General features: G+C 33.5%; 1 protein-coding gene across 4 annotated transcripts in view; it reads right to left on the bottom strand.

Annotated features, from left to right (window-relative positions):
- Nucleotides 1-594: 594 nt before the first annotated feature.
- Nucleotides 595-26,498, bottom strand: part of ATP11B (ATPase phospholipid transporting 11B (putative)) — a 126,181-nt gene continuing 100,277 nt past the window's right edge. For 2 of the 4 annotated variants that reach the window (XM_039242339.1, XM_039242342.1), the window contains exons 26-30: nucleotides 25,145-25,210; nucleotides 24,501-24,604; nucleotides 22,801-22,966; nucleotides 9,023-9,156; nucleotides 595-4,106 (exon numbers count right to left, since the gene is read on the bottom strand). In XM_039242339.1, coding sequence (XP_039098270.1) covers nucleotides 4,025-4,106; nucleotides 9,023-9,156; nucleotides 22,801-22,966; nucleotides 24,501-24,604; nucleotides 25,145-25,210 — 552 coding nt within the window. In that variant the 3' untranslated portion in view covers nucleotides 595-4,024. Of the gene's footprint in view, nucleotides 4,107-9,022; nucleotides 9,157-17,190; nucleotides 17,311-20,244; nucleotides 20,331-22,800; nucleotides 22,967-24,500; nucleotides 24,605-25,144; nucleotides 25,211-26,498 lie in introns of those variants that run through there. The other 2 variants (XM_039242340.1, XM_039242341.1) reach the window with 2 other exon arrangements.

The following is a 26,498-nucleotide window of genomic DNA, read 5'->3' as shown; positions in this document are numbered from 1 at the left end:
CACAGTTACCCTTTGCATATGCTAACACTTGGGCAAATATGACAGCTTACCTTTTTAATAAATGTAAACAGTTATATGTGTTTTAACTGGCAACTGAGGAAGCATAAGGAATAATTGTTTTCATTAGGTTAGAATATTATATAAATACTCTTTATATCAGTTATACATTTTTAAAAAACACACATTTTCATTTCCAAGTTCATATTGGCTGGCTTTTCGTGAGTGGCGCAATTTCTAGTTTGAAGTGTGTTGGTCTTTACAGCTGGTACATTTCTATCAGACCCCTTTTCAGGAGCTGTAGTGATGATCTGTAATATCTGGGTAAACCAAAAACTTCTGGATTTTTGAAAACTAGAGCCAGTGAAAGGCATAAAAAAGCATTCCGGTAATACAATGGAGGGTAAATGTAATAAAGCTTCATTGAAAAAACTTTTGGCTGGTTGTGATAAGCAGAGAGAGACTTAAAATGCACAAATAATGGAAAAACACTTTTAATTATGTAGGAAAAATTTTATTCAATAAATATAATTTCATAAACTTTAAAAAATTACTGAGAGCTATACAATAAGTAACTACATTTACTAACAATGCAGAGAAATTTTAAAGGACTTTATTAGACAGCCACAGTGTCTGAGGTCTTCAATTTTAAAGTGTTGACTACAGCTTTAAATTTAATTTCCAGCTACTAATTCCCCATAAAAAAATCTAACAATCGCCATTATTACAAACATATCATTAATTGTAATCTAGTTTTTTGTAGGAAAATCATTCAAGTGTTCTCACATAAACAGCACTTCAATAATGTTCTATTTCTTTGAAAATAGAGGACTCATTTCAAGATAGAAATAAAAATGTCTCTGAAGAGGGACCAAAGTTAATGACATGTTTATATAACTCTTTGGTGTGTTTGTTTTATTAATACTTGCTTATATCATTCCCCAAAATGATCTTTACAGGAAAATACAAACATGGATGATTTTCCCTTTTCCCCTGCTCCCTATAACAACTTTTCAGAGTAGCATATTTAAAATTCTTTTTGATATTAATTGTAAATTTTTTTAGGGGCCTTGACTCCTGCCTATCAGATAGGAATCTCACCGAAGCCTAATTTCACAATCTTACGGCAGAAACAATTTGGTTGGGGCAAAGGAATTTCCTAAAATGGTGATTTGTCTCAGTTTAGTCTCCTACTCAGGACAGTGCCAGAGTTTCGATTATGTCTGGGAAACCTTTGGATATGGAGATTGGGACCCAAAGAGGAGGGTAGTTAAGAGAAATTCAAACTGTAAATTCTCCCCTTCTTTCTTCTCAATTCCATGGCAAGCTTGGTAGCTGTGGGTCTCCTGGCCCATGCTCTATTCCTATGGTGAGCCTACTGCTTGCTAAAGCTGAAGCAGGGCACTGAGTCACCTTTTAGAAGAGTTGGTGGGCATTTCTGAAAACTGTCTTGGTGCCTGCTACTATCTTCAGGGACATGGCCTTCAGACTAGGTGGGCAAAGGTAAGAAAGTGAGGCAAACAGATCTGAGATCGTCAAATAGCAAAAACACACACATCTTAGTCTGGTTTTGGCAGGTTTAAGAGGAAGTTAATTGTCAACATTGTACTTGTCCAAGAATTAAAAAAATATGCAAAGAGGATTTTTTTTGTTATTACTGGCTATGTAATGTTTTAAAATATGAGAAGTAGCACTAGAAAACTATTTGAAGCTTGTAGGCAACTCTGTTACTTTCTTAAATAAACTGAAGAAAATTCTTACAATTGCAAGATAATTTTCTTATAAATAGAGGTTTTGAACAGAGTAGGATGAGCATATCAGTGGATACCATTTATGTTTTTTGATGTACACTTCTGAAATAACTTTAAATAGTGAATGGAGACAATTATATCAATCACTCCGTAAGCACCATATAGGCTAGCTGACCTCCAGCATTGCTGCAGTTGGTCAGAGACTGCTCGATGGCTTTGTAGTCCTCTAGTGTCGGCAGTTTGGCTGATGGCAAACAAACACTGTAAACTGTAAGGTAGATGCAATGCAGGACTACTAAATGTCATTTTGTTATAAAACCATTTTAAAAGACTCCACTAAATTATCCTAAGTGAATATTTCTGCAATATTTCCTCTTCTGGAACATGGATTGGTAAGTGTATACATTGTATGCTGTATTATCCCTTTAACATATTTCCAGAATAACAGTATATTCCTAAACTCAGTTTTGGAATATCTGAGTTAAAAAGAAGGGCTATTTATGAAAATTAATATTTAAGCTGAAATTTATAACCTAGTATCTTGTATTACTGAAACAGATAAACATTTTATTAGGAAGAAAATAAAAATGTAAAAAAAAATAGTTTACCAGCAAACAAGGTAAAGTCTTAATTCTTGACTCTACCATTCTTTCCCTACCAGCCCAATTCCAGAAATCTGATATTCATGAAATGGGAAAGAGGTGGAAGGTTGCAGAATAAATATACAAAAAGGAATTATTATATTCTCAAAAGAAAATTTTAGAAAACCTTATTTATCCATTTCCATACAATTTTAAATGTATATGTACACATCATGTACTCACAGCTGGGTAAGTTCTTTAATCAATAATCATTTCCAAATTTTAAAATGACATTACTTTTTATCAAAACAAGTGACAATGCTGATCATATGATAAACTTGGTATGGAAATTAAGTACTGAAGTACAGTGAGTTAATTACAGCAATATGTACCTGATTAACCATTCTTAGCATTTTAATTTATTGCTGCCATTATCCTCTAAGATTTAGCATTTTCAATTTTGTTTCACTTATATTCTATAGCCATACCTGAAAATATACCTTGTAATGGGACACTGGACAGATTTCACTTTACTGTGGCAGTCTACTGTAACTTAGAGAATGTACACTATCCTACAAATAACAGGATTCTTCTCTGAAATCCTTTATTCTATAACCCAGGTTAGTGAAAGGCAAGAGCAATTCTAAGTTAGCCACAGAAAGAGGCATTTATTCTTTTTATTGATTTAATTACCCTAATATTTTGATTTATATAATTAAAAATAGTTGCGATATTTAAATACTGTCCAAACTTGTTTTTTATTGATAAGACAGTCTGAACTTTACAACAGTGTCAGAAAATACTATAAACAGAGCCTTCTTCAGAGAAGGAAAAAAAAAGCAAATTTAAATCTATTAACCAGATTAAAGCATGCAAAAGATCCAATGATAAAACACATTAAATAATAATATGCTAATGGTATGTAATTTGCCCACTATAGGTTCTTTGTATTCTGTCATAAAATATTAGTCAACATCAATTTGAAATTTGGTGAATGGACTTGATTCCTGATTTATATATATAATATACCCTTTGCGTGTATGTGGTTACTTTTACTGCTTGTGTTACAGTATTTAAAGAAGTTTGGTACTGGTATATATTTACTACCCATAATGCAGTAAATAATGGTGGGAAATGCATTCTCCTAATTTGCTCTGTGAACTTAGAAAGCACTAATGAATTAACAACATGGGTCACTGAGCGACCAAAATTCCTTTCTATTCACATGAACTTTTCGCATGAAAAGCTTAATATAACTCTAATAAAAAAATAGAGTTTTCAAGGTAAACTTTTCAGCATAATTTACAGAAGCAGATTTGAATAGAAGACTCGATAACCAACCTAATACTAAAAAATACAATTAACTATGAATTGCCTCCCTTTTCTACCTTGATATTAAAATATAGTGGCCTTAGCAAGAGGCTGAAATGCATTAGGAGTCCCATAAGCACAAGAGACAACCCAAAGGATGGGAAATGTCTGTTTCACAAATTCTGACATGTTCAGATTTAGGTTAAGGGTGCTGAAAGGGGTTTGTGTTAATGCTTTTTGTTTGCCATTGTAACTGTGAATGAGTATGAAGTATTTGAAATTTCAGAAAGTAATCCTGCAGAACTAGTGTGGCCATTACCATGATGATCACACTGAATTTTAGGAAAGGAGTTGAAATGGTTCCCACAAAGTACTACTGCCCTTTTAACAGGTAGAGGAGTCCATTGTGGAGAGAGTCAAGATGCTCCTGTCGTTGGTATAGAAAGGATCCGATGCACTCCATGATCTAAAGTAACAATAAGAGAAAAGTTTGGCTCACCAGAACCTATGTTTTAAGTGAGAAAAAAATTTACTCTAAAATGCAATTTGAATATTAAAATCATCACTTACTGATTTGTTTTTAAATGCTAAAGAGAAGTTATTCATACTAGCACTGAATGATCAGTCTATACTGTACAAAAACTTGGAAAAAGTAATGCTTTAGTCATTATATATAAAATATTAGTCCAAATTCAAACATTCATTAGCATTGAAACATTTCTTTGGTAGTAAAGCATGAGATGCTCTTAAAATCTTGACAATTCAATAAGAAATAAGTATGTTACTAAGAGTTATGCACATTCAGTTTTACTGAAAAGCAACTAGGTTATATTTTGACATTACAGAAGCAAACAAACATCAACTTACCAAAAGCTTTGGAATGAAATAGTAATATGTTTATATGTTCATATTACATAATTTCTTTTCTGCTATAAATTCTATTCTTAAGCTTTTAGTAGAATTAGCTTGAATGTTATAAATGGTTTATTTAATAGGTATCAAAGACAGGTGTAACTCAGTAGAGTTTTCACTTAACTGAGAACAAATAAACCTGTAATGGTCTGGAAAAGTTAACTACTATCTGAATGATAAGGCCTAAAAGCAATTAATTACATAATACTTTATTTGCAGCTCTATTAATCTAAAATAGTATAACATACTGTACAAGTTCAGTATCAGGATTACCAAACCAAAGATGGCTTTTCTTAGAAGACTAAAAGCACTAAACAATAAATGCGTTTTATGTAACTTTTTCCAGGGTTCCCACTTTTCCTTAAACAAAAATGTTAAAGGAGGAAACCAGCGTTTAAAATGGCTCTTAAATTCACTCTTATCAAATATCCACTGTTTCCTAGAGATTCTGTATGTTGTTTAAGTTAATTAAGCAAGCACAGTCATAATGAGGTTTGGAATATTACAAAGTTGGCAAAGAGGACGCAAATAAGCAACAACCGTACTGGGAGTTTACAGGTTCTCTAATTTTATTAGTTTCCAGACAACCTTAAACACCTTAGTTTAAGGAAGGGCTTGTTCACTACCCTCTCTCTAGAACCTAAAACTACACCTGGCACATAGTAGATACTCAGTATTTGTAAAATAAATGAATAAAATGAGACTATGAGTATTTCTTAGAGTAAGTGTTTATCCAAGAAAAAGCACACTTAGACACGTAAGACAAAACCTAACTGCCAACACCCTAATTACCAGGAGTCAAGTTTCCACTCCCGAATTGCCAATATTTTATATCAGGTTTTCCTCTTACCCAACCACTGCTTCCATAGAAGAATTTTATTAGGTAAGGTTTCCTTTATTTGATCTTTTCAAAGCACACATGTGCATTCATATGTTAAATATCCTATTTGACAGAATATTAAATACTGGAGCTACATATTATCTATCTATTTAGAAAATAGTATTGATTAGGATAAGGTAATTTGGTAAAATGCATACAGAAAATCATTTGTTGCTGAAGTACAGCCCTTTAATGTACAACATGGTATATCCTTTATATAGCACCATGATGCTACATTTGAAACCGAGCCTGCAATATGGCATATTCCTTTGAAAACATTAATTAATAAGATGTAAGAATTTTCGTGCCTGGACAGCAGAAGTTTAATCAGCAGAATAACGTGTCATTTGAAAGCCCTAGTTGTATTTCTCAAGTGATGCTCATTATTTTTTATGTTTAATAGGTTAAGGGAACAAATATCCAAGAGATTCTATATTTTGTAACAGCAGAATCAGCCTTGCTTTACGTTTTAAGTCAGACATGAAATAGAAATGTAGAATAGAGGCTGTTCCAAAATCAAAGTAGAAATGTCAAAAACATTTCACTAATACAATTATATGCAAAAGCAAAAACAAAAACAAAACTACACATCAAAATGACTTTTAAAGTTTAAATATAATATTAATGGATCTATGGCAATTTTCATATAGCCCTTTGAAAAGCAACAAGTGGTTTTTTCATACTTTATTGATTTTTATCTACTAGAAAATATAAACAGATTTCAAAAGGCTTTTTAGAATATTCATTTGAAGAAAAAGGGGTAACGACAGTACTAACCAATAACATAACCTGAGATGTTAGACAACTGGAAAAGTATAGTCTGTCAAATAAGATATTGCTGTTAAACATTTTATTAGGAAAATAAAAACATAAAGTCTTATAAAAGAAACTATTATGATACAATTTTAAGTGAAAAAATGCACAGATGGTAACAGCTACCTTCATGTGCTGAAATAAGTCCCATAATTCCAAGGGCAGTTTCAAAGGAATAATGCAGAATAAAAATGGCTATGTAAAGAAAAATGGGGGCAGGGGCGCCTGGGTGGCTTAGTCGGTTAAGCGTCCGACTTTCGCTTAGGTCATGATCTCGCGGTTCGTGGGTTCAAGCCCCGCGTCGGGCTCTGTGCTGACTGCCAGCTCAGAGCCTGGAGCTTGCTTCAGTCTGTGACTCCCTCTCTCTCTGACCCTCCCCTGCTCACGCTCTCTCTCTCTCTCTCTCTCCTAGAAATAAATTAATTAATTAAAAAAAATTTAAAAAAACAAATGGGGGCATATAACCTGAATTACTGATATATAAAAATGTGAGACATATATAGAGCAAAAAAATATTTTTGGCTTATTTAAAATTAATTATGGTTTAAAAAATGTTTATTTATTTATTTCTGACAGGGAGTACAAGCAGAGGAGAGTCAGAGAGAGGGAAACACTGAATCTGAAACAGGCTCCAGGCTCTGAGGCATCAACACAGAGCCTGATGTGGGGCTTGAACCCACAAACTGTGAGATCATGACCTGAGCCAAAGTCAGCCATTTAACTGACTGAGCCACCCAGGCACCCCTAATTTTAGTTTTTTAATAGTTAGTGAAGATGCATGCTATCATTGAAGAGAACTTTCTGTTGAAATAGAAATTTTAAAAATTCTGTGGAACCTCTATAGCTGTCTCTTAGTCTAACTCCCACCTTAGTTCTGTACAGTAAAGCTGTCTTAGTAAGTGAAATAGTATTGTAAAGTAGGTCCTTTGGGAACTTCTTTTGGAAGTTTGTGGCTTGGGTACATGACGGAACTGCTTTCTTGTAATGCATTTTATAATACAGTTGTGTAAGTCATAATACAGAAGTCCCAATAAATTTAACTCCTCATAGTAATTCTTTTATGTGGAATAAAATTACTACAAAATGATACCACAGCATTATGAAAATATTTTTGATCACGTTATAATCTATACACGAAGACTGAAACCACAGACATTATATATTAACATAAGAATGCTATTTATAAATGCAACTGTACCATAGAGACATGGCCATAACTAAAGGCAAAACGGGAACTAATAAGTTCACCTGTAAATGTTACCCAAATTTTATGATACATGAATGATATTTATTCATTGTTTTTAAAACACAAAGCTAAGTGGGGCACCTGGGTGGCTCAGTTGGTTGGGCGGCTGACTTTGGCTCAGGTCATGATCTCACGGTTCGTGGGTTTGAGTCCCGAGTTGGGCTCTGTGCTGACAGCTAGCTCAGAGCCCGGAGCCTGTTTCAGGTTCTGTGCCTCCCTCTCTCTCAGAAATAAATAAAACATTAAAAAAAAAACAAAACCAAAAACACAAAGCTAAGCAAATATGGAAAACTTTTTATCAGATTATAGGGCCTCCTCCATCCTTTATTCTCTGCTCCTGTGGTACTTTCCAACCTTTTCCATGCCATGGCACATGTAGAAAGTGATTATTCACGTACGTGGTACACGCTGGACAATGGAAATCGCCCTCTGTCTACCCCTGCCCATCTGTAACTCCTCATGCGTACAAGTGCACTGCTACTCTCATTTTAGGCCTATGATATAATACCAAAGTGTGAAAAAAGTTATTTCTACTTTTTACTGTCACCTAAATAATAGTATGTCTCTTGGGAAAATTTATGAAATTTATGAGTCCATTTCACTTTTAAATAAATGAAGTGGCATTTACCAAAAAATGGCATTTTTTGTTATGATTCACAAAAGCGAGCACTGATAAATCTAATTCAAGAAACAGATCTGGGAGGGGACAGAAATGCTAAGATTCTTCTAAACAATAATTTAAAGTGTCCTAACTTATCAACTTAAAAAAATTTTTTTAACGTTTATTTATTTGAGAGAGAGATAAAGTGCATGAAAGAGTGAGCATGAGTAGGAGAGGGGCAGGGATGAGGGAGAATGAGAGAATTTCAAGCAGGCTCTGTGCTTAAGGCTCAATTGCACGAACCACAAGCTCATGACTGGAGCCAAAACTAAGAGTCAGATGCTCAACCAACCTGGCGTCCCTAACTTGCCTAAACTTTTAATTAGAACATGACTACCAAGTTAAAAAAAAAAAAATCACAACTCATTTTAAAAACCTCATCACAGAAATAAAATGGTGTAGGAGAGCAATAATACAGCCTTTTGTGTTTATAAATACCTCAAAGTCTCAAATGACTGACCAGAAAATATACATGAAGAGTAAGAGAAGCAAGACTATTTTGTAAATACAAAAACAAAAAACAAATACAGTAAACAGTAATATAAGGTATAATCAAAAAAAGAAAGTTATAAAAACCAATTAAGAGTACCATACCTATTCACATTTTAAAAAGACTGTAAAGCAAAAATTTTGTTCATTGGATGAAGTCTCTTCAAAGGTGGTATCTCTTCCTTTGTTAGTGAAAGAGCCCTCTACCCCAAAGCCACAAAGTGAAATCTACCATCAAAGAATGCTAATAAATAGCACATTTCCCACTTCAGTTGGTAAAACCAGCTGCTGATTTATTAGGTATCTAGAGATGCAGGTTCATCCTGTTCCAGTTTACAGGATACTCATCTGCAGCAAAGGCTACTTAGAGAAATTTCACACCTGCTGACATGGGTCGGACTACATCTTCCTACTACTCGTTCCAGCATTCTTCCAACAGATGTGCACGCTGTTTCTCCTTCTGAGAAACAGCACATGGAGTCCAAGCACTTGATACTTGAATTTGCTTTAATAAGCTGGAGGAGTTAAAGTAGAAAAAAAAATAGTTATTTATAGATTTGGATTTCCAAAAAGCATTAAGCAATTACAACAAGCACTTTAAAACCAAATGTAATATATATAAATATATATGTTTTCTATAAGATGGAAATGGATGGAAGGTTCTAAGAGTAATATGCAAAAATATTTAAAAGGCACTGTGACCTAAATTAGAAGTCAAACAAAATAATTATATAAAAATAGCTGGATATTATTTAAACCTGCAAAGATTTTGATTTTATATCTTATTTTAACAATTTATTATAGTCAAAATGATTTACATCACTCAAATGGAATGAATTCTAATTCTTCTTTGAGTTTCTGTTTACATGAAATCTTCCCGTAATTTCAATTGAAAATTTCTAGCAATTGAGAAAAGTGGAGTGTGAGCCATTCTGAAGACTGGGAAATAACAATCAGGCAGGACCTAACCCCAATCTTCTACAGCAATAGTAGAAAATACTTTATGTAAACGTGCCAGGTTCTAAGCACTCTACATATACACACTCCATAATTATCCTTGAAAAAAGCATCATTTACCTTAAATTTGCTAGCAACCAATCATGCCCATAATCAGCTTATCTTGCTTTTAAAAAACTAACTAATGGTACATGTATTAAAATCTATTAAACAAGTGACTTATTACTATTAAGATTTTTATTAATTTCTGAAGGTGTGCAAGATTTATACTGATTCAGGCATAAATAATCAAGCAAAATAACTTAAAACCATTACTACTAATAATTTCAATCCCGTCAAAATGAGGGGAAAAAATGGTATGACCACATAGCCCAGTGAATCCCAACCCTGGTTTTGACACAGACAAGGATACTCCTAAATTCTCAGGGGTTATTATTTTAAACAAACTTGTTTTCATTCACTCTCCTTTACATATGTAACATACTGTACAACAAATCTTTGGAGTACAGAGGAGGGAGAACAACAAAAATACATTTATTAGAGTGTTGCAATTCACAAAGGTTGGGAATCACCAAGTGCTGAGTGCAGGCATGGAGACAGTTGTGGAGACGCTCACAATGGACAGAAGACGAGTATGAGGAACATAAATAACCTGGCACTCTGACTGTAAGCGATGGGTGATATCTGCAAACTCCCTGCCCAGAGAAATCCTGCTGAACAGCAGGCAGTGTGACAACACGGTTCCTGTTTCACAATTACCTGATTGCACCAATGTCCTAAGGTCTGCTAAGCACTGAGAAATAGCCAAGTTTTACTAGTTCTTTCATGACAACACCCTTGGTTTAGGACTGTTTATGGTATAGTTTCTTAATCTGTGTTTTGAGAGATGTTTTATAGATGTTTCATGAAAAAAAGTTCTGTGGACAATTAACTAAGTTTGGGAAACAGTTCAATAATGGTCTAGACAGACTTTCTGAGTAAAGGGCTGTCAATAAGTTAGGACGTGTGGTCAGTCTCCACGGGGAGAGCTAGACATAGTGCAATTCTCAAACTTGTTTTTTTTAAAGGAAAACCCTAAAGTAAAACTGCACCCACTACCCTTAGGAATCAGTCAACACTAGGAAGAACATTAATATTCAGAGAAATAGTTTAGGAAATGCTGGTTTAAGTAACAAGATTTCATCAGTCTCTCAGTTTCCTCTTGGGGCTCCGATTTCCTCCATCTCAAAATCACCTTCTATAGGAAAGCAGGATTCTAAAGCTCCCACATACTCAGAAAGTACAACACAGCAAGGAGGCCTTAAGGTCCTTTTTAACCTGACCTCAGGTTGCCTTTCCTGCCCAACTTCCCAATGCTCCTGTACAGTCTTCACACAGCCAACCAATGCAGTGTTCCTTGCCTCTGGGCGTTATGTCAGGGCTGGTCACCAAATAGGGTCAGAATGCTGACTTCTACACCCAGTTCAGTTTAAATACTATCATCTTCATGAAACCTGCCTCACCTCTCCAACTATCAGTAATCTCTTTCTGGATTCTATTCCATTGCTTGTTTGTATAACTTAGATGGTATAAGCACTTAAATTCAACTTTTATTTATTGAGCAAGGCACTGTCTTGGTTCCTATAGGAGAGAGCAATCTGGTGAGTTAGTAAGTTAATAAGGGTAAAGAAAAAGGTGGGAGATAAGTCAGGAACAAAGAATAATGGAAGTTACATTAATGGAATACTTACTGTGTATGTGCCAATTACTATTAAGATGCTTCTCATGGATTATCCTCATTTAAAACTTATAAGCATCATATTCAGAAATATGTTACAGATGAGGAAACAGAGAAGTTGAGAATTTGTTCAAGATCACCTTGCTGAGGCCTGAGACTTGTTTTCTTTAATCCATAGCCCAAGCCTCTTTAGCATGTTATTATACTTCCTTCTTATAATTATGGTATAGAGACAGACTACAAATACTAAAAAAGAGGAGGAAAGGTTCAAACCCAGCTGTTGTTGCTGGTATCGGTGGGAGGGCATGAAAAATTTTATGGAAAAGATAGCATCTGAAACACATTTTGAAGACTGGGTGGGATTTCAGTAGCTGCTAGGTGAAGAGAATGAGTAACTACGTGTGGGTAGAAAAGGATGATGTGTATTCAGCACATGTTTAGTCTCAGTGTAAGAAAGTAGCTGTTATGTCTGCTTCCTTGCAAAAAGACCAGAGCCACTCAAAGTGTGATCCATGGATCAGTGTTGGTTGGAAAACATTTGTTACTGGCCTATGAGGAGGTAAGTGTTTATGATCTGTAAGAATAAGAGGTTAAAAAATTTTCTGGCAATTTGACAGAATACTTTTATAACTGTTGAATCTAATAATAATTTTAAAATCAAAGCTTATTTATCTTTTAAATTGTATTTCCTAGTATAACTGATCCCAAATGACATGGGCTTGAACTGCATGGTCCACTTACACATAAATTTTTTTTCAGTAAGTACACGTACAGTACTGCAAATGTATTTTCTCTTCCTTGTGATTTTTCTCTCTAGCTTACTTTATTGTGAAAATGTACTACATAATACCTATAACATACAATATATGTTAACTGGCACTTCATGTTATTGATAAGGCTTCTAAGACTTCTAGTCAACAATATTAGTTAGGTTTCTGAGGAGTCAAGAGCTATACGTGGATTTTTTACTGCATAAGGGATCAGTAAACCTCTAACCCCCACATTATTCAAGGATCAACTGTAACTCATTTTTATTACATTATACAAAAGTACTGGTCCGTAATGGACTGGAAATTAAAAAACACAAAACAAGAAAACAGGGGTGCCTGGGTGGCTCAGTCAGTTGAGCGTCCGACTTCCCCTTGGGTCTATGAGTTAAAGCCCTGCATTGGGCTCTGTGCTGACAGTTCATGGCCTGGAGCCTGCTTTGGATTCTGTGTCTCCCTTTCTCTCCACCCTTCCCCCACTCATGCTGTATCTCTCTCTCAAAAATAAATAAATGTTAAAAAAAATTAAAAAAAAAACCAACAAGAAAACAAACTGGTCTTTCACATTTGGCAAGGGAACACCAAACTAGACTAGAAACTAGAGAGAAACTAGGAGTCTGCCTTGTATTTCTTAATTTAACAACTTGTGTTTTGCTTATATAGCTGGTACTCTAATGACAAGGATTCACTGAAGATGATGTCGGCAGCATTTGAGTGCCACATATGTGCAAAACACTTCTTAAGTCTGGATCTAATTTTCGGTAATCTTATTTTGTACTCATCACCTTTCACTTTAAAGTCTAAGGAAAAGTATTAATACATGGACAACCCCAGAGAGAGTAAACATCTTGAAATATAAAAAATGTTATAAAGAAATGACTTCTTCAGATCACCTTTTGAATTAAGCTAAAAAATATATATTTTACATACATTATATATATAAAATGTACATAAAAACCCCAGATGCTTATAAATGCTGAATGCTGGTTAGCTGTGTAAAGCCGCTATCTATATAAAAAACTACACTGTTCCCTAACAAACTCCCAAGCTCTACCACTTTCATATATATATACGTATATATATATATGTATGTATGTATATATATCTTTGATCTCATATTCAGGAACTGGGAGCCCAGCCAGAGTACGTGCAGCCACAGCTGCCAATAAAACTAACCGGGGTTAGGAAAAGGACGGAGCATTTAAATCTCATTTCATTCAAAGTAAGGAGAGGGAATTATTTGTTTTTTCAGACTGCTTATAAATATGAGAAAACAAAAACAAGCAAAGTAATGCAAAGCAAAGCAAACCCTACCTGCTGGCACTTTAATTTACCAGAAATTCTGATTTATTGGTAAGACTTACTCTCTACTGCACTTGCTTCCCAGGAATGACCACATAACTTAGAGCTAAAAGGGCTGCCCAGCAAAACAACTATGGAGATTCAATATGGCTATGTATGGTTAATAAAAATTTTCATCTTTACAGAACTTGCCTTTTGAAACAAATTCTGACTCACTGCTCTTATTTCATTATTTTCATGTCAATAATAATAAACAATTAAAGGTTTCTCTTAGTGCTTCTGCTTCTATATATCTTCTTTCTTGAATCTTCTAAATGTTAGAAAATTGTCATACATCTCTAAATCAGTCATTTCTATGATATCTTACCTATCAAATCAAACAGCTTAAGAATTAGTAAACTATTAACTATATATGTTCTATTGCCTTTAAAATGGATTTATGGGGCACCTGGGTGGCTCAGTCGGTTAAGCATCTGATTACAGCTCAGGTCATGATCTCACGGTTCGTGGGTTCAAGCCCCACATCAGGCTCTATGCTGACAGCTAGCTCAGAGCCTGGAGCCTGTTTCAGATTCTGTATCTCCCTCTCTCTCTGACCCTCCCCTGTTCACGCTGTCTCTCTTTCTCTCTCAGAAAGAAATAAAACATTAAAAAATAAATTAAAAAAATAAAATGGGTTTATAATAAATATATAATCAAAGTGAGAATCTTTCAAAGCCTTAAAGTATTTGGAAACTATGAAAAAAAAGAAAACAGGTTGTATTCAAGGAAATGTTTTTCTTCTTAATGTGAAATAAAAAAATCACCAAATATTACTAATTTCAAAATCTGGTTAAGAATAATAAAACATCTAAGACAAATAATGGCTTCATACTATTATTCAGAATTGCAAAGGCTGCTTGGTGATGGCTCTTGGAAGGCTGCCATGTCTACTCAAGGCCTATTTCTCCACAACATGCCTACAGGTCACCTTCACTCCTCTCTATCTCCTTCCCTCTCTCCTTTGTCGCAAGTAAAATAAACAACTTTGGGTGATGGTTATAAATTTAAATGGCTCCATACTGTCTTTTAGGTATCTCCAGAGAGGAAGAGATTTATATCTGTACATATTGCTTAAATTTAACGATGAAAATAAGCATACAGTAAGAATTAGATTTATCAGGTATGGTTATTTTAATAATTTGGTTTATCCTTGTTTCAAAGACTGAAGCTCCTTTATCTTAATGATGTGGTTACATAAATAACAGTATCAGACTAGGAATTTGAAATTTAAGTGAAGAAGAGCATTGGTATCTGTAAAAAGTGGAAAAATCACCAATTTTAATGGAGACGGTAAATCAGAAAAGCACTAACTAATAAACTAAGCCATGGTACAGCTGATGTTAAGGATCAGTTTTCTAAGTGCCAATCATTCATAGAATGTCACAAGATAATTGTAGAAATAATGGTAGAAATAATGTCAACACTAATATTTTTCTTCATTTCAACCTCCAGATATAAAAGTTGCTCAAATAAGTCAGCACAGATTTGAAAATAACATTAATTTTGTAAAGTGTTGTATTTATCAGGTATGCATCCAGGTCCTGCTACTCATGGCAGCCTTAGTATTATTCACGTTTTTAAATGTTCAATTCTATTTCCTCACAGAATTTTACTCACTCAGAAATGTGTAGCTTTTAGTGGCGACTGAATACAGGCCATTAAGGTTTTCTGTTCCTTTGTAGTTCACTGCATTATTAATTAAATGAGACAGTGCTAAACGCATCTTTATCACAGAAGGGGAAGGGGACTTGCTGGTTGAAACTATTAAAAATGTTTTTTGTTTTGGGTGGTGGCAGGTTTCAGGCTGGGGGTAAGCACCCAGGTGCACAATGAGAAAGGTCAACAGTCCTAACATCCTGTTGATATCCTTACAGCATGGCTGGAAGGAGAGCATCCAGAGCAGGCCAGGAATTCAGTGACAGAGAAATGACAACAACCGAAGCCAAGGAGGAGGCAGGTGACAGTGGAGAGGAGAAAGATGATTACAAGGCCCTAGCCCATGAAAACATTTAGGGCTCAGCATCATCCTCTGCCTGATTTGGCCAAATTTCGACTGGAGAAAAACAACTGCTATTTCAGAAGGCAGAAAAAATAGAAGAGGTATATTACATAATAGTTATTTTTGAAGTGATTTTTATCTCAAAATATATGCCAAAGGCAGAACTATGTAAGAAAAATATTCAAGGTATATTTCACTCAACAATGAAAATATAGTGATAAGCCAAAAAAAAAAAAATGCAGATCATGGTAATACCCCCAGCAATTTTACTAAAATCATATTCATGGTTTCAGGGTTCTTCTAGCTTCTTGTTTACAGGAAGAAAGACCAACTATCAAAGGATGATGAGAAAACTTACTTATCACCCCCTTTGTAAAAGTAATCATAACAAGGCCCCTGTTATTAGGAGCATTCTAAGAACTCCACTCTCAACTGTATTCTATATTTTAATAGAAATATGAAAGCAAAGCAGACCAGGTCCATGTCTTGTGAAAGATCCACTTGAACGTGAACCTTTGGGGAACTTTTTTCACAAAGGACAGACATAGTTTTATAGTTTTAGTCTAATCAGGCCCCATGTGGATTATCTGCTTTGTGGATTATCTAGGACATACTATATATCCAGGCCAGCTCCCCCTCTTTACTCAGAAACCTCATCAGCTGAGTTTTCCTTTCAGGGCATATTTTAAAAGCTAAAAATTTTTCTTATTTATCAAAGCAGAATACAAGATACATATATAGCAAAAATAATTATATGGAACATTCCAAAACAAAAACTGAGAACTGTTTTGAATTTCTTTTCAATTGTTATTAATAAAAACAAAGAGTTGATTAATCTTCAACATTTTTCATTGAGAGTTCACTAAAGGAATCTAACTTTAAAAAATATGTCTTCCAGAATAATTCAGATTTTTCAAACTACAGTACTTATTCTATGGTCTGATTCTGTGGTACAGTTTAAGATTTATAATTTTCAAGTAGCTTTGTTTTAAAGTTTCACCTTTTATGAGGTTTTATCCAAATGAGACATAGTGCCTTCCTGACCAGTAATTATAATATACAAATGGCAAATAATCCAAGTAAAAATACAATTGTTAGTAGTTAGACTTTTTATCCTCCGTAATTACTAGCAATCAAAATATTTTGGATATCCTAATTAGGTCTAGAAGTGGTTGTCAGGGTTTATTCCTCAAGAGGTGAGTGAATCAAGTCCTCATCAGTTCATACTTTTTTATGACAAAGGGTACAACTAGGAAAAGGGAGAATCTGATGAGTATCAGTCAACAGAAAATTATTCAGTAGCTCTAGGCACTCACTCATCACATCATTTAACTCCAGACCTACAAAAGTAATCTGGTATCTAACTATATTAAGATGCATAAAATGATGCACAACTACAACTTCAAACTGAAAAACTGATTTCAAAAATAACAGAAATAGCATGGCTACTTTCAAAAGAAGTAAAAAGGAATAATTTCTCAAATATATTGTGAGACTACCTTACTAGGTTAGAATTTGAGGTGAAGTAGGATTTAACACTGTAACGCCAAAGGAAGACTAATAAAATATTCAGGGATGGACATATAAAAAATGTAAAGCTCACAAAAAGGGAAGACAAGTCAACAAAAACAGTAAATACATGAGGAACAATGAAGGATTAGTAAAGTAAAAACTAGAAGTCAGGCCAGTTCTCCCACAGCATGCCCCAAGCATGAGAACTTAGCGGATATGTCCCCAGGCAGGTCCAGCGCAGTACTACCTAGTGCACGCAAGAACTGTCCTGCTGGCTGCAAGCCTCAGCTAGCAGGTGCCTACTGTCCTCCCCTCTGTGCTTGCTTTCAGCAAATTCATATGCTGAGCTGACTGAACCCTTATCTTCTTCCATCTGGAAGGACAGAAAAGCAACAAGTCTCGTATTACAGAACAATACTCTCACTGTATAACAGGTTTAGATCAAAACAGCAAGTTGGGGTCTGCAATCTGCGAGGCACAAATGAATGTTCATACAACATCGCATTCATTTATTGTCACAAAAGAGAGCTAATGGCAGCTTCTTTAGGAGAATACAACAAAGCACGCAAAATTAAGCCATGATTTTCCAGTGCATAAAGTTAATTTAAAATTAGACTTCCTTCACTGAAATTCAATTCCTTCTATTAAATTCCTTGTCACTAAGATTTAGGGTTCTTATTGCAAAGGTATGTATGCCCCCTTTCACAACTCTTATGCTCCTTTCTCAAAAGACTTTTCTACTCTAAGTGAACTTCAGCAAAGTAGATGGCTCACTCACATGGCCTTTCAAATGTCAGACATGTGAGTAAGGGGTGGGAGGCTTGATTTAATTCTTTATAACAAAATTAATCTTTAATCTGAAATATTTTTTTTAGTGAGTGCTAATTTACACAAATATTTATTCTTTGTTTTTTCTATATTCTTCTCAGGAGTACGTGCCTATAGCCATGCTAATTTTAATCTTTTTTAAATTACAAGATGATGTCCTCAATGAATAAAAAACAAAATTTTCCTTATTTCTATGTGTTTTTTCAGTCTTAGGACAGACCAATAATTATTTCCGTGAAAAAAAAAAATGCTATGGTGAATGTCTTACGTATATAAAAAAATAAAGTAGTAGAAGTCATTGATTTCAAGAGTACAATAAGCTTATGTAAACATAGCTTATTATTATTATAGCTTTGGCTATAATACAAGGGAGGGGAAAATCCTCAAAATGAGTTTTCTTTCATTAAAAAAAAGTTACTAGTTTTGTGTTGATTCTTAAGAAGTATTAACTTAAAGATTTGAAGGTGCTTAAAGATATTTTATATTTGCACAATTTTTCTGTCACAACAGTAAACAATTAAGCTACCATGGATCACACCCAGAAATACTGTTCAGCGCAATACAAGAACAAGATGTATTTAAAATTCACAAGATGCAGCAGCAGACAGATGTATGTGAGCGCTTGTTCTTCATGCAGCTATGAGCAAATGCCCACACAGTAGTCACTCACTGCTCATTTAAACAACTAATATTTCTGCCTGGCCTTTGGTTGAGCATAGTATTTCTTCTTTTTGTTCTCTGATGCTGATAGTAAGTAAATAGACCACAGTACATAAAATGATCATCCGATAGGTGAAGAACATGGGAGACTCAGAGAGATGAACTAATTTGGTTAGGACACAGAAGCCGCAGTGCCAAGTGCATCACTAATATCCAGGGCTGCCCAACAGCGCTCTTCTCCTTTTGCTACACCATCTGACTGGAGAGTGGCTTGCAGCAAAGACTCCCTAATCATATACCTGCTCTCACTGTGTTTTTCTCATAGATAAATGTTAAGTTTACTACCTTAGCACACTGTTACACAATGTGGGATCTCTCTAATTTGTGACATTTTAACCCGATAGTTTTAAGTCTATTTTTGCTCAAAAAACAAAAACCCCAAACACAAACAAAAATCATGGCTTGATTTAAGCCAACATATGTCACAATATGGTTTCATAAAAACAGCAAGATTATTTAGAAAGCAAAAGTTATCTTTACAAAAGATACAAACTCTTTACAAAAGAGTTTGCCAGAGTGTTCTTTTAATTAACAAGCTCTCTACTGTCTTAGAGTTAGATATTCAAAAATGTGATAAATACCCACTGTTTTCAGAAAGGCACATACAGATGAAATGTGTTATACATATTTAACTCAACCAAACGTGAAGGCTAATCTTCAAGTTTGTTTTGATTTTAGTTCTTGTTTTAAATATAAAACTTAGGTGACTACCACTTAAACACCCATTTTTATATTCATGTACAATTATTACACCTTTGTAATTCAAAGTAGAATATATCAAAAATCTGGAAGATAATAAGAATAAATTCAAAAGGTTTGATAAAACTTTAGAAAGGCTCAAAATTATGAACTCATAGAGTTATTAAAAGACATTATTTAAGCAGTGCTTTGTCAAAGCCATTGGCTTGATCAAATGACCATAGACAGATTAGAACCTTTGAGAATAAAAAATAAAAAAAACCCCCATAATTAAGAATACACAAGATACCAGCAGGGCAAGAAACTGAAAAGTGCCAAAAGTAAAAAAAGTTTTATTACTTTCCTCTTCAAATCAGACTGGAGTTAAAGTTAATAAATAGTTCTCATGACTTAATTATCAAAAGTTTCAGGATTTAAAGCTTTCATTCTCTTCTATCAAAAGACATCTATACTATTGATTATTTTTGTGGAAACTGACAGAACGGATCTGTCTGTGAAGATATATATGTATAAAAGATACAAAATATATTGTGCGATTCATAGATGCACAAAACAGCAGCAAGGATATGGAATGCTTCAGCAGCCAATCACAGTGTACAGAGACAAACACACACATGTACTTACAGCACAAATTAAGGCAAGATAAAAAATGGGCAACTCTCAGTTCCAAGTAACTGAAACTTAAAAAAACTTTAAACTTTATGAAGAATTTCTGTAGCTTAAATTACTCGACATGCAGGACCATCCTTAATTATGAAAATAATAGGACAAGCAGAAGCATCAGAATTATACTATAAAAGGCAGTTAAGGTGTATAACAGATAACAAGGTACAGATCTCTGTCCTGTTATGCTGAATTTTCATCTGAATTTTCAGTTCAAAGAAGAAATGGATATGTATTTTAAGTTTTAATATACATATTAATAAAGGTCAAATTAGAGACAGAACTGTGCTAACAAAAATGCCCCACTTATTTCATGCCTCTGCCCATCTTTTGAATATTGTTTAATTGACCTTTAGCATGCAGAAGAGTTAACAAGGTTCTACTCCTCCTACTCTACCTAAGTCTGCTCAGCTGATTCCTTGCCCTCGACAATGGCTGCAGTGCGATGAACTCGTCACTTAAAGCAACTGTGTTGGAGTACATCTATAAGTGGACAGAAAAGGGATGGTACATACAACAAGTCAGTGAGCTGTATTCATCACCTAAGAGACAGACACAGGACAAACTTCGTAAAGACATCTGTTCCTCCAAGAATAGGAAATATCATACATGGTACACATACATGACTGACATTTGTAGGGCTGTTGGCTCTGCTATCAAGAGAATTTATTCTTCATTCTTAATACCACATGGTTATTCTGGAGAAAAACAAAGCTCAAAATAAATGCTGACAACTCTTTTTTGTTTGTTTGTTTTCTTCTTGCTACTTTTGGCAAACAATGAAGTGTCTGACAATTGTCTAACCATTTCTTCATCATTTAAAATCAGTGGTAACAGTATAAGTATGAAATAATAAAGATTACTGCCTGTAGCAAAGGAATAATGTCACACATAGGATGTGAATAACCATATGCGGGTTCAACAATAAAGAAAAAAAACCACAAAACAACCCAGCAGGTTAGAAGATCTTTGAATGGAAGTAGACATTTCCTCTTTGGATTTGACCACAACAGATATCTGGTCAAGTCATCTAAAAGTGAGGTTAGTGGGGCAAAAGGGAGATTGTACTAGATTTCACACCCAGATAAAATAAATTTAGTTTACCACACATTCTATTTTTAATCAGTTTTAACCTACGGTAAAAGAACCAAAATATATATAAAATATTTTAGCTTTTTCTAGTCTAAATGTCTACCTTAAGGTAACAAATATTTCCTATGTAATCCTTTAAAAATAGACCATAGAAAAGGTAGCAAGAACTAATATCACTTTTTACTATCATTAAGAAATCTCTATAAACATAAGTTTGCAAATGTTCTTATGTATCTAAATAAATGTAAATAAATCTGATTACTTACTTTTATAAAGAATTAATTTTTAAAAGTGGTGTCATTAATATATATTGGTGACATATAACTTTATATAGGCCAAGAGGGGGAGACAAATGTGTTATCCATAAAAGGTCTAGAAAAACTGTAGTATGAGATGTTTTAAAAATAGTAGTCTCTTACTATAAATATTCATGTCTGAAGATTAGAAAAAAGATGAGCAAACCTTTCTGATATATACTTAAGGAATATACCGCAGAACAGAAAAGTATGTCCATACTGATATAACTATACGTGCATAGGCAGAGTTATCAATTATGCAGATTTCTCCAGCCCCATATGGAGATTAGTATCACAGAGCAACATCCTCAGTGTCCTGATAATTATGATGCTTTTACTAAGGACTCACTATGTACAGGTCCAGGATTAGGTGCTTTATATGCATGATCTCAACAATCATATAATATTATTGATAATAATATATGGTATATAGTAGTAATAATAATAGTAAATGGTATATAATATACAGTAATTATTATTTTGATTTTACAGAGAAGGAAATTGAGGGTTAGGGATGTAACTTAAGGACATACATTTTATAAATGCTTAAAATTGTATTTGAATTAAGTCTATCAGGCTTCAGAGGCCTATGCTGTTTCAATGGAATTAGAATGTGTATTGGCTAGGATTTAGTTACCAAAGCAAATAAATGCTAAAGAAATGTTGATATGATCAACTGAAATTAAAGCTAATACATCGTTTAGGAACCCAACTTAGATCACTAAATGCTTAAGGGAGCAATTATTCTATTTTCGAATACGCAACTAAATTTTCAAAATTTAAACAAAATTTGCTTAGCATGTAGCAAATATGCAGAAAAAAATCTCACCCATGTACAAGTCAAATATACAAAATGGCACATTCAACTAAATAGCTATTATTTCTTGAGTATCTACTATGTTATTGAACATTATTTCACTTAATCCTCTTATAAAGGTAATGAAATAGATAGTTGTATCATAATTTTACTACTCATGAGGGAATGTAGACTCATGAGTTACAGAGCTACCAGGTGGTAGAACTGGGTCTTGAACTAAAAAATATCAGGCCCTAAAGACCTGATCTTTGTAACATACTGTTAATATTTGCCATAGCTTAATATTTATTAATATGCATTTAGTAAGAAAATATATTTTTACAAAAACCTATTCTGTAAAATTATTTAGGTTAAAGAACTTATTTCAGACTCTTGTTGTAAACAGTGTGACCTGAAAAAGTAATACTAGAATTTTAATGTATCTAAAGACAAGGACATAGTCCAATTATATATCCCTGATAGAATGTTGAAACAATGTTATTTAAAACATATTTACTGTTATTATCTGGACATAACTTCTATTTAAAATCTAGAGCTCTATTAATAAAACAATATAATTTAAGAAAATTTTATTTGCCAGGAGTCAAAATTAATAGACACAAGAAAACTAAAAAATATCACATTTAACAATATTTATTTTGCAAAATACTTGATACAAGAATGGATAATTCTTGATATAAGCAAATTATAATGACAGCTATGCATCATTACAGATCTCTTATTAAAAAGGTATATAAAAAGTGGTTACCTGTGCCTTTTCAGTATTTGTAGGATGGAGCTGTCGTTCAAATACTTTCTTCACAATATCAAGAAATAGACACGTAACAACCATGAGTATAATGGCAAACCAAGCAGAACCACTTGATAGGAGCTGAATAAATACAAAGTACATATTCTGGGACCCCAAAAATGGCCTGCAAACAAAGAAGGTAGGCTTATTAAAGTAGAAAACTGGGGTGCCTGCATGGCTCATTTGGTTAAGTGTCCAGCTTCAGCTCAGATCCTGGAGCCTGCTTTGGATTCTGTGTCTCCCTCTCTCTCTGCCCCTCCTCTGTTCACACTCTGCCTCTCCCTCTCTTTCAAAAATAAACATTTAAAATTTTTTTTAAAAAGTAGAAAACTGATAAGACAATTTCTTAGATCAAAGCATCATGCAAATCTACTATATTTGAACATCATAATTTTAAGAATACTCCAGGAAAATGTTCAAAATTTGGAATTAGTATAATTAACTGCGTATCTAATAAAACAAGATAGACTTTAATTGTTAAAAATAAAATCCAATTCACTTGTGGGGTTGAGCACTGTTATGTGGAAACTAATATGACAATAAATAATTTGACAATAAACTATTTGTAAAAATAAATAAATAAATAAATAAAATCCAATTTAATTACTTTCAATGACAACCATAGTTTTTATTATTAGGAGGGTGATAAGTAGCTGACTAGATAACTCTACCTGAGTAGTAGGATATCAAAAGAATTATGCAGTAATAGACTTAAGAGGCCAAGAACAGCAAGGAAAAGTATGTAACAAAATATTTCCACTAAGCAACTAAATACTGATTACCCAAATCCTAGGTTGAAACGCTCTACTTAGTGGTTCTTCTCTAAAAAGGTATTTTACGATAATATGATACGCTCACAATGCCTAATTCTACGTAAGTAGTAGGTATAGTTGAGGTACTCTTTTTGGGATTTTTGTATATATCACTTCAAAAGAATATGGGAAAATACAGAAAAAATAAAGAGAAATATAAAAATATAAAAATAAACATTATAAATGATAAGCGTATCCTTATATGCTCCTAAATGGAGGTTTATATTTAATCCAAGATTTTTTGCCTACTTTCTGTAATTTTCTGTCTGATATCGGCATCAAAGGCACAGCAGGCAAATGTAATACAAATTCTCCAAAGGAAAGATTTTAGATTCTCATTTACTAAAGAATCTTATGAGAGAAATTAATTTTGAATCTGTAACAGTGGCAGAATATCTGATTTTAGCAATAAAGATAAAGTACATTATCTACTTTTGAAAGAGAAGTTAATTCATTCATAAAAATAATGGTTCTATGTGATTTATATTATGTACATTGGTAATTTAGAGGTAATATGGTTAGTGTAATTTGAACACTAATTGTGGAGTGAAACAACTGTGGTATAAACCCTAGCTTTGCTACTTCTTAACCTTTGTTTTCTTCGGGCTCAGTTTTCCATATTTTTTTCCAAAAAATGGAAATAATAATATCTTAGGTTAAAACCACTAGAACACAGTAGATATTCAGTAATTGTTAATTTTTTTCTCCCTAACAGTAAGATCAACTGAAAGAAGCAAAGTTATTATCAAATAAAGTCTCAAAATTATTCTGAGCAGAATTTGTTCATAATACAGTCTATCATAATAAATGGAGTTGAATCAATTAATATATAATATGGTTACTCACCAGAGAATCCCTCCATAAAACAAAGAAAATACAAAATAGAATATAATAGATCCCCACGTAACAAGATGGTTGATCCAGGTCCAAAAATGAGTTTCCAAAGCCATCTAAAAAAAATTTATTTTTAAATCTTTAATATAAAATAATATATACTTAAACCTCTCAGATGAAAATCAAGAATAAAACGTAGTAACTGTAAGTGCCTAAGGTTCCTATGGCAAAGTCCCTCAGAACATAAATATTAATGAAAGGGTCCATATGAAATTGAACAATTTCAAATTTATAATGTTTTTCTTCTATGAGGAAGTAGCACTGAAATTTCATGAATACTTTATTCTCTATCCCATGGACTAAAACAACCTATGTTATTTATCATTATATACAGAGAAGTAAAATTTCAGAGATGAATATTGTGAGGTTAATCTTTATTTGACCATAAAAGTCAGCTGAAGCTTTCCAAAATAATGTTCTTAAAGTTTTTTTTAAATAAAAATTAAAATGAATTTTTAAATTGCAATCAGTGAAATCATGACTAAAAAAGAAGTAAAAAGAGAAAAATATCTACTTACAGTTTAAAAAAAAAACAAAATTAACTGTAAATTATACAGATACAAAATGTGTCTAGGTTTCTAATCTCTGCACCATACCTTGACTGTGACGGTAATAACCATGACTGTGAAAACTAAGGTGCCAAATGTCCAGTTTCCAAACATCTAAAGAGAAAACAAAAAAACAAAAAACAAACCCATTACTCCATTATGTGTATTAGTACGATGCTAAATTAGATGTAAGGTGAAAAAAAAAAAAAAGAGTAATTTCATTCTTCACTAAAAATCACTTGCATTATTTAAGCCAGGTACATTTGAAATCTGTAACTACATTTGTAAAGTTAAAGCAGTATGACAAAAACACCAGAAAGCATTGATTATGTTTATTACTGTCATGGAAAAGTGATTCTTTGAATGACATTATCAGATTAGAAACCCAAAGATGGCTTTGAGACTGTGTGACACAGGATGTTTTTAGTGAGAATGATAGTTATTAGTGAGTGCTTTATTCGTGTCACACAATAAAAATGATAACTCTTCAATCACAACTGTCTTCCGAAACCATTCCAACCAGAAGTTATGGCAGATCACCTGACACTGTATTTCTGGATACTGCATAGGAGAGCAGGAGGAAAGAAATTTACATACAAAACCAATACCTGTAAGGAAATATCGGGGCCAATGTAATTATTCTCAAAGAAGCCTATGTAAAAATGTGGTTATGCGAGTCAGAAAGTATTCTTCTGGGATTTATAGCTAAAACTTACTGAGGCTTATTAAAAATGCAGAATCCCCAAAGCATGTCAGGATTTAATTTCCACAAATTAAGAACAGAACCAGAAGTTTAAGTTATTTAAGTATAGAAAGAGTCAGTTCTTACCATTGGTTTAAAAAATTATTAGAATGCTTTTTTAAAATTACTGAATAAACAGCTATTTACTTGAAACATTACTTAACCTGTCTGTATCTTTTTTAATTTGTAAAATGGGGGAAGAACTTTATAGGTTTCTGTAAGAATTAGGATATGTAAAAATGACGGGCTACCAGGTAGATAATAAGCAACCAAAAAATAATAGCTACTATCATCAATAATGAAACGTCAATGAATATTCCTTCATTTGAGAGTATGCTGGGAGTTGATTTTCAAGAGTAAATGAATGGAAAAGGCATATTAAACCCTCATTTTCTTGATTTTATCATCCCTAGAAATGACCTGTAAATACTTAATGGGTCTCACTCAGCTCTGCTCCTGGAGGCGTGCTTGTTACCTCTTTCTGGGCTTTGGGGACATATATTTGATGCAGCCAAGGAACGTGTGCCTGGAGGTGGTAACAACCACACATGTCTATCCATGAGTATCTGGTTTTGCTGGGCCCAGATTTAGAGCTAGTAGTTTCTTCCTTAAAAAGAGATGAGAACTTAGGGCTCCCTCTTGCATTTAAGGCCACAGAGA

This window comes from Hyaena hyaena, unplaced genomic scaffold (assembly GCF_003009895.1).
Source record: "Hyaena hyaena isolate Hyena2069 unplaced genomic scaffold, ASM300989v1 scaffold_213, whole genome shotgun sequence".
NCBI lineage: Eukaryota > Metazoa > Chordata > Mammalia > Carnivora > Hyaenidae > Hyaena > Hyaena hyaena.
Note: the sequence above shows the minus strand (reverse complement) of the source record. Positions and strands in the feature narration are given on the sequence as shown.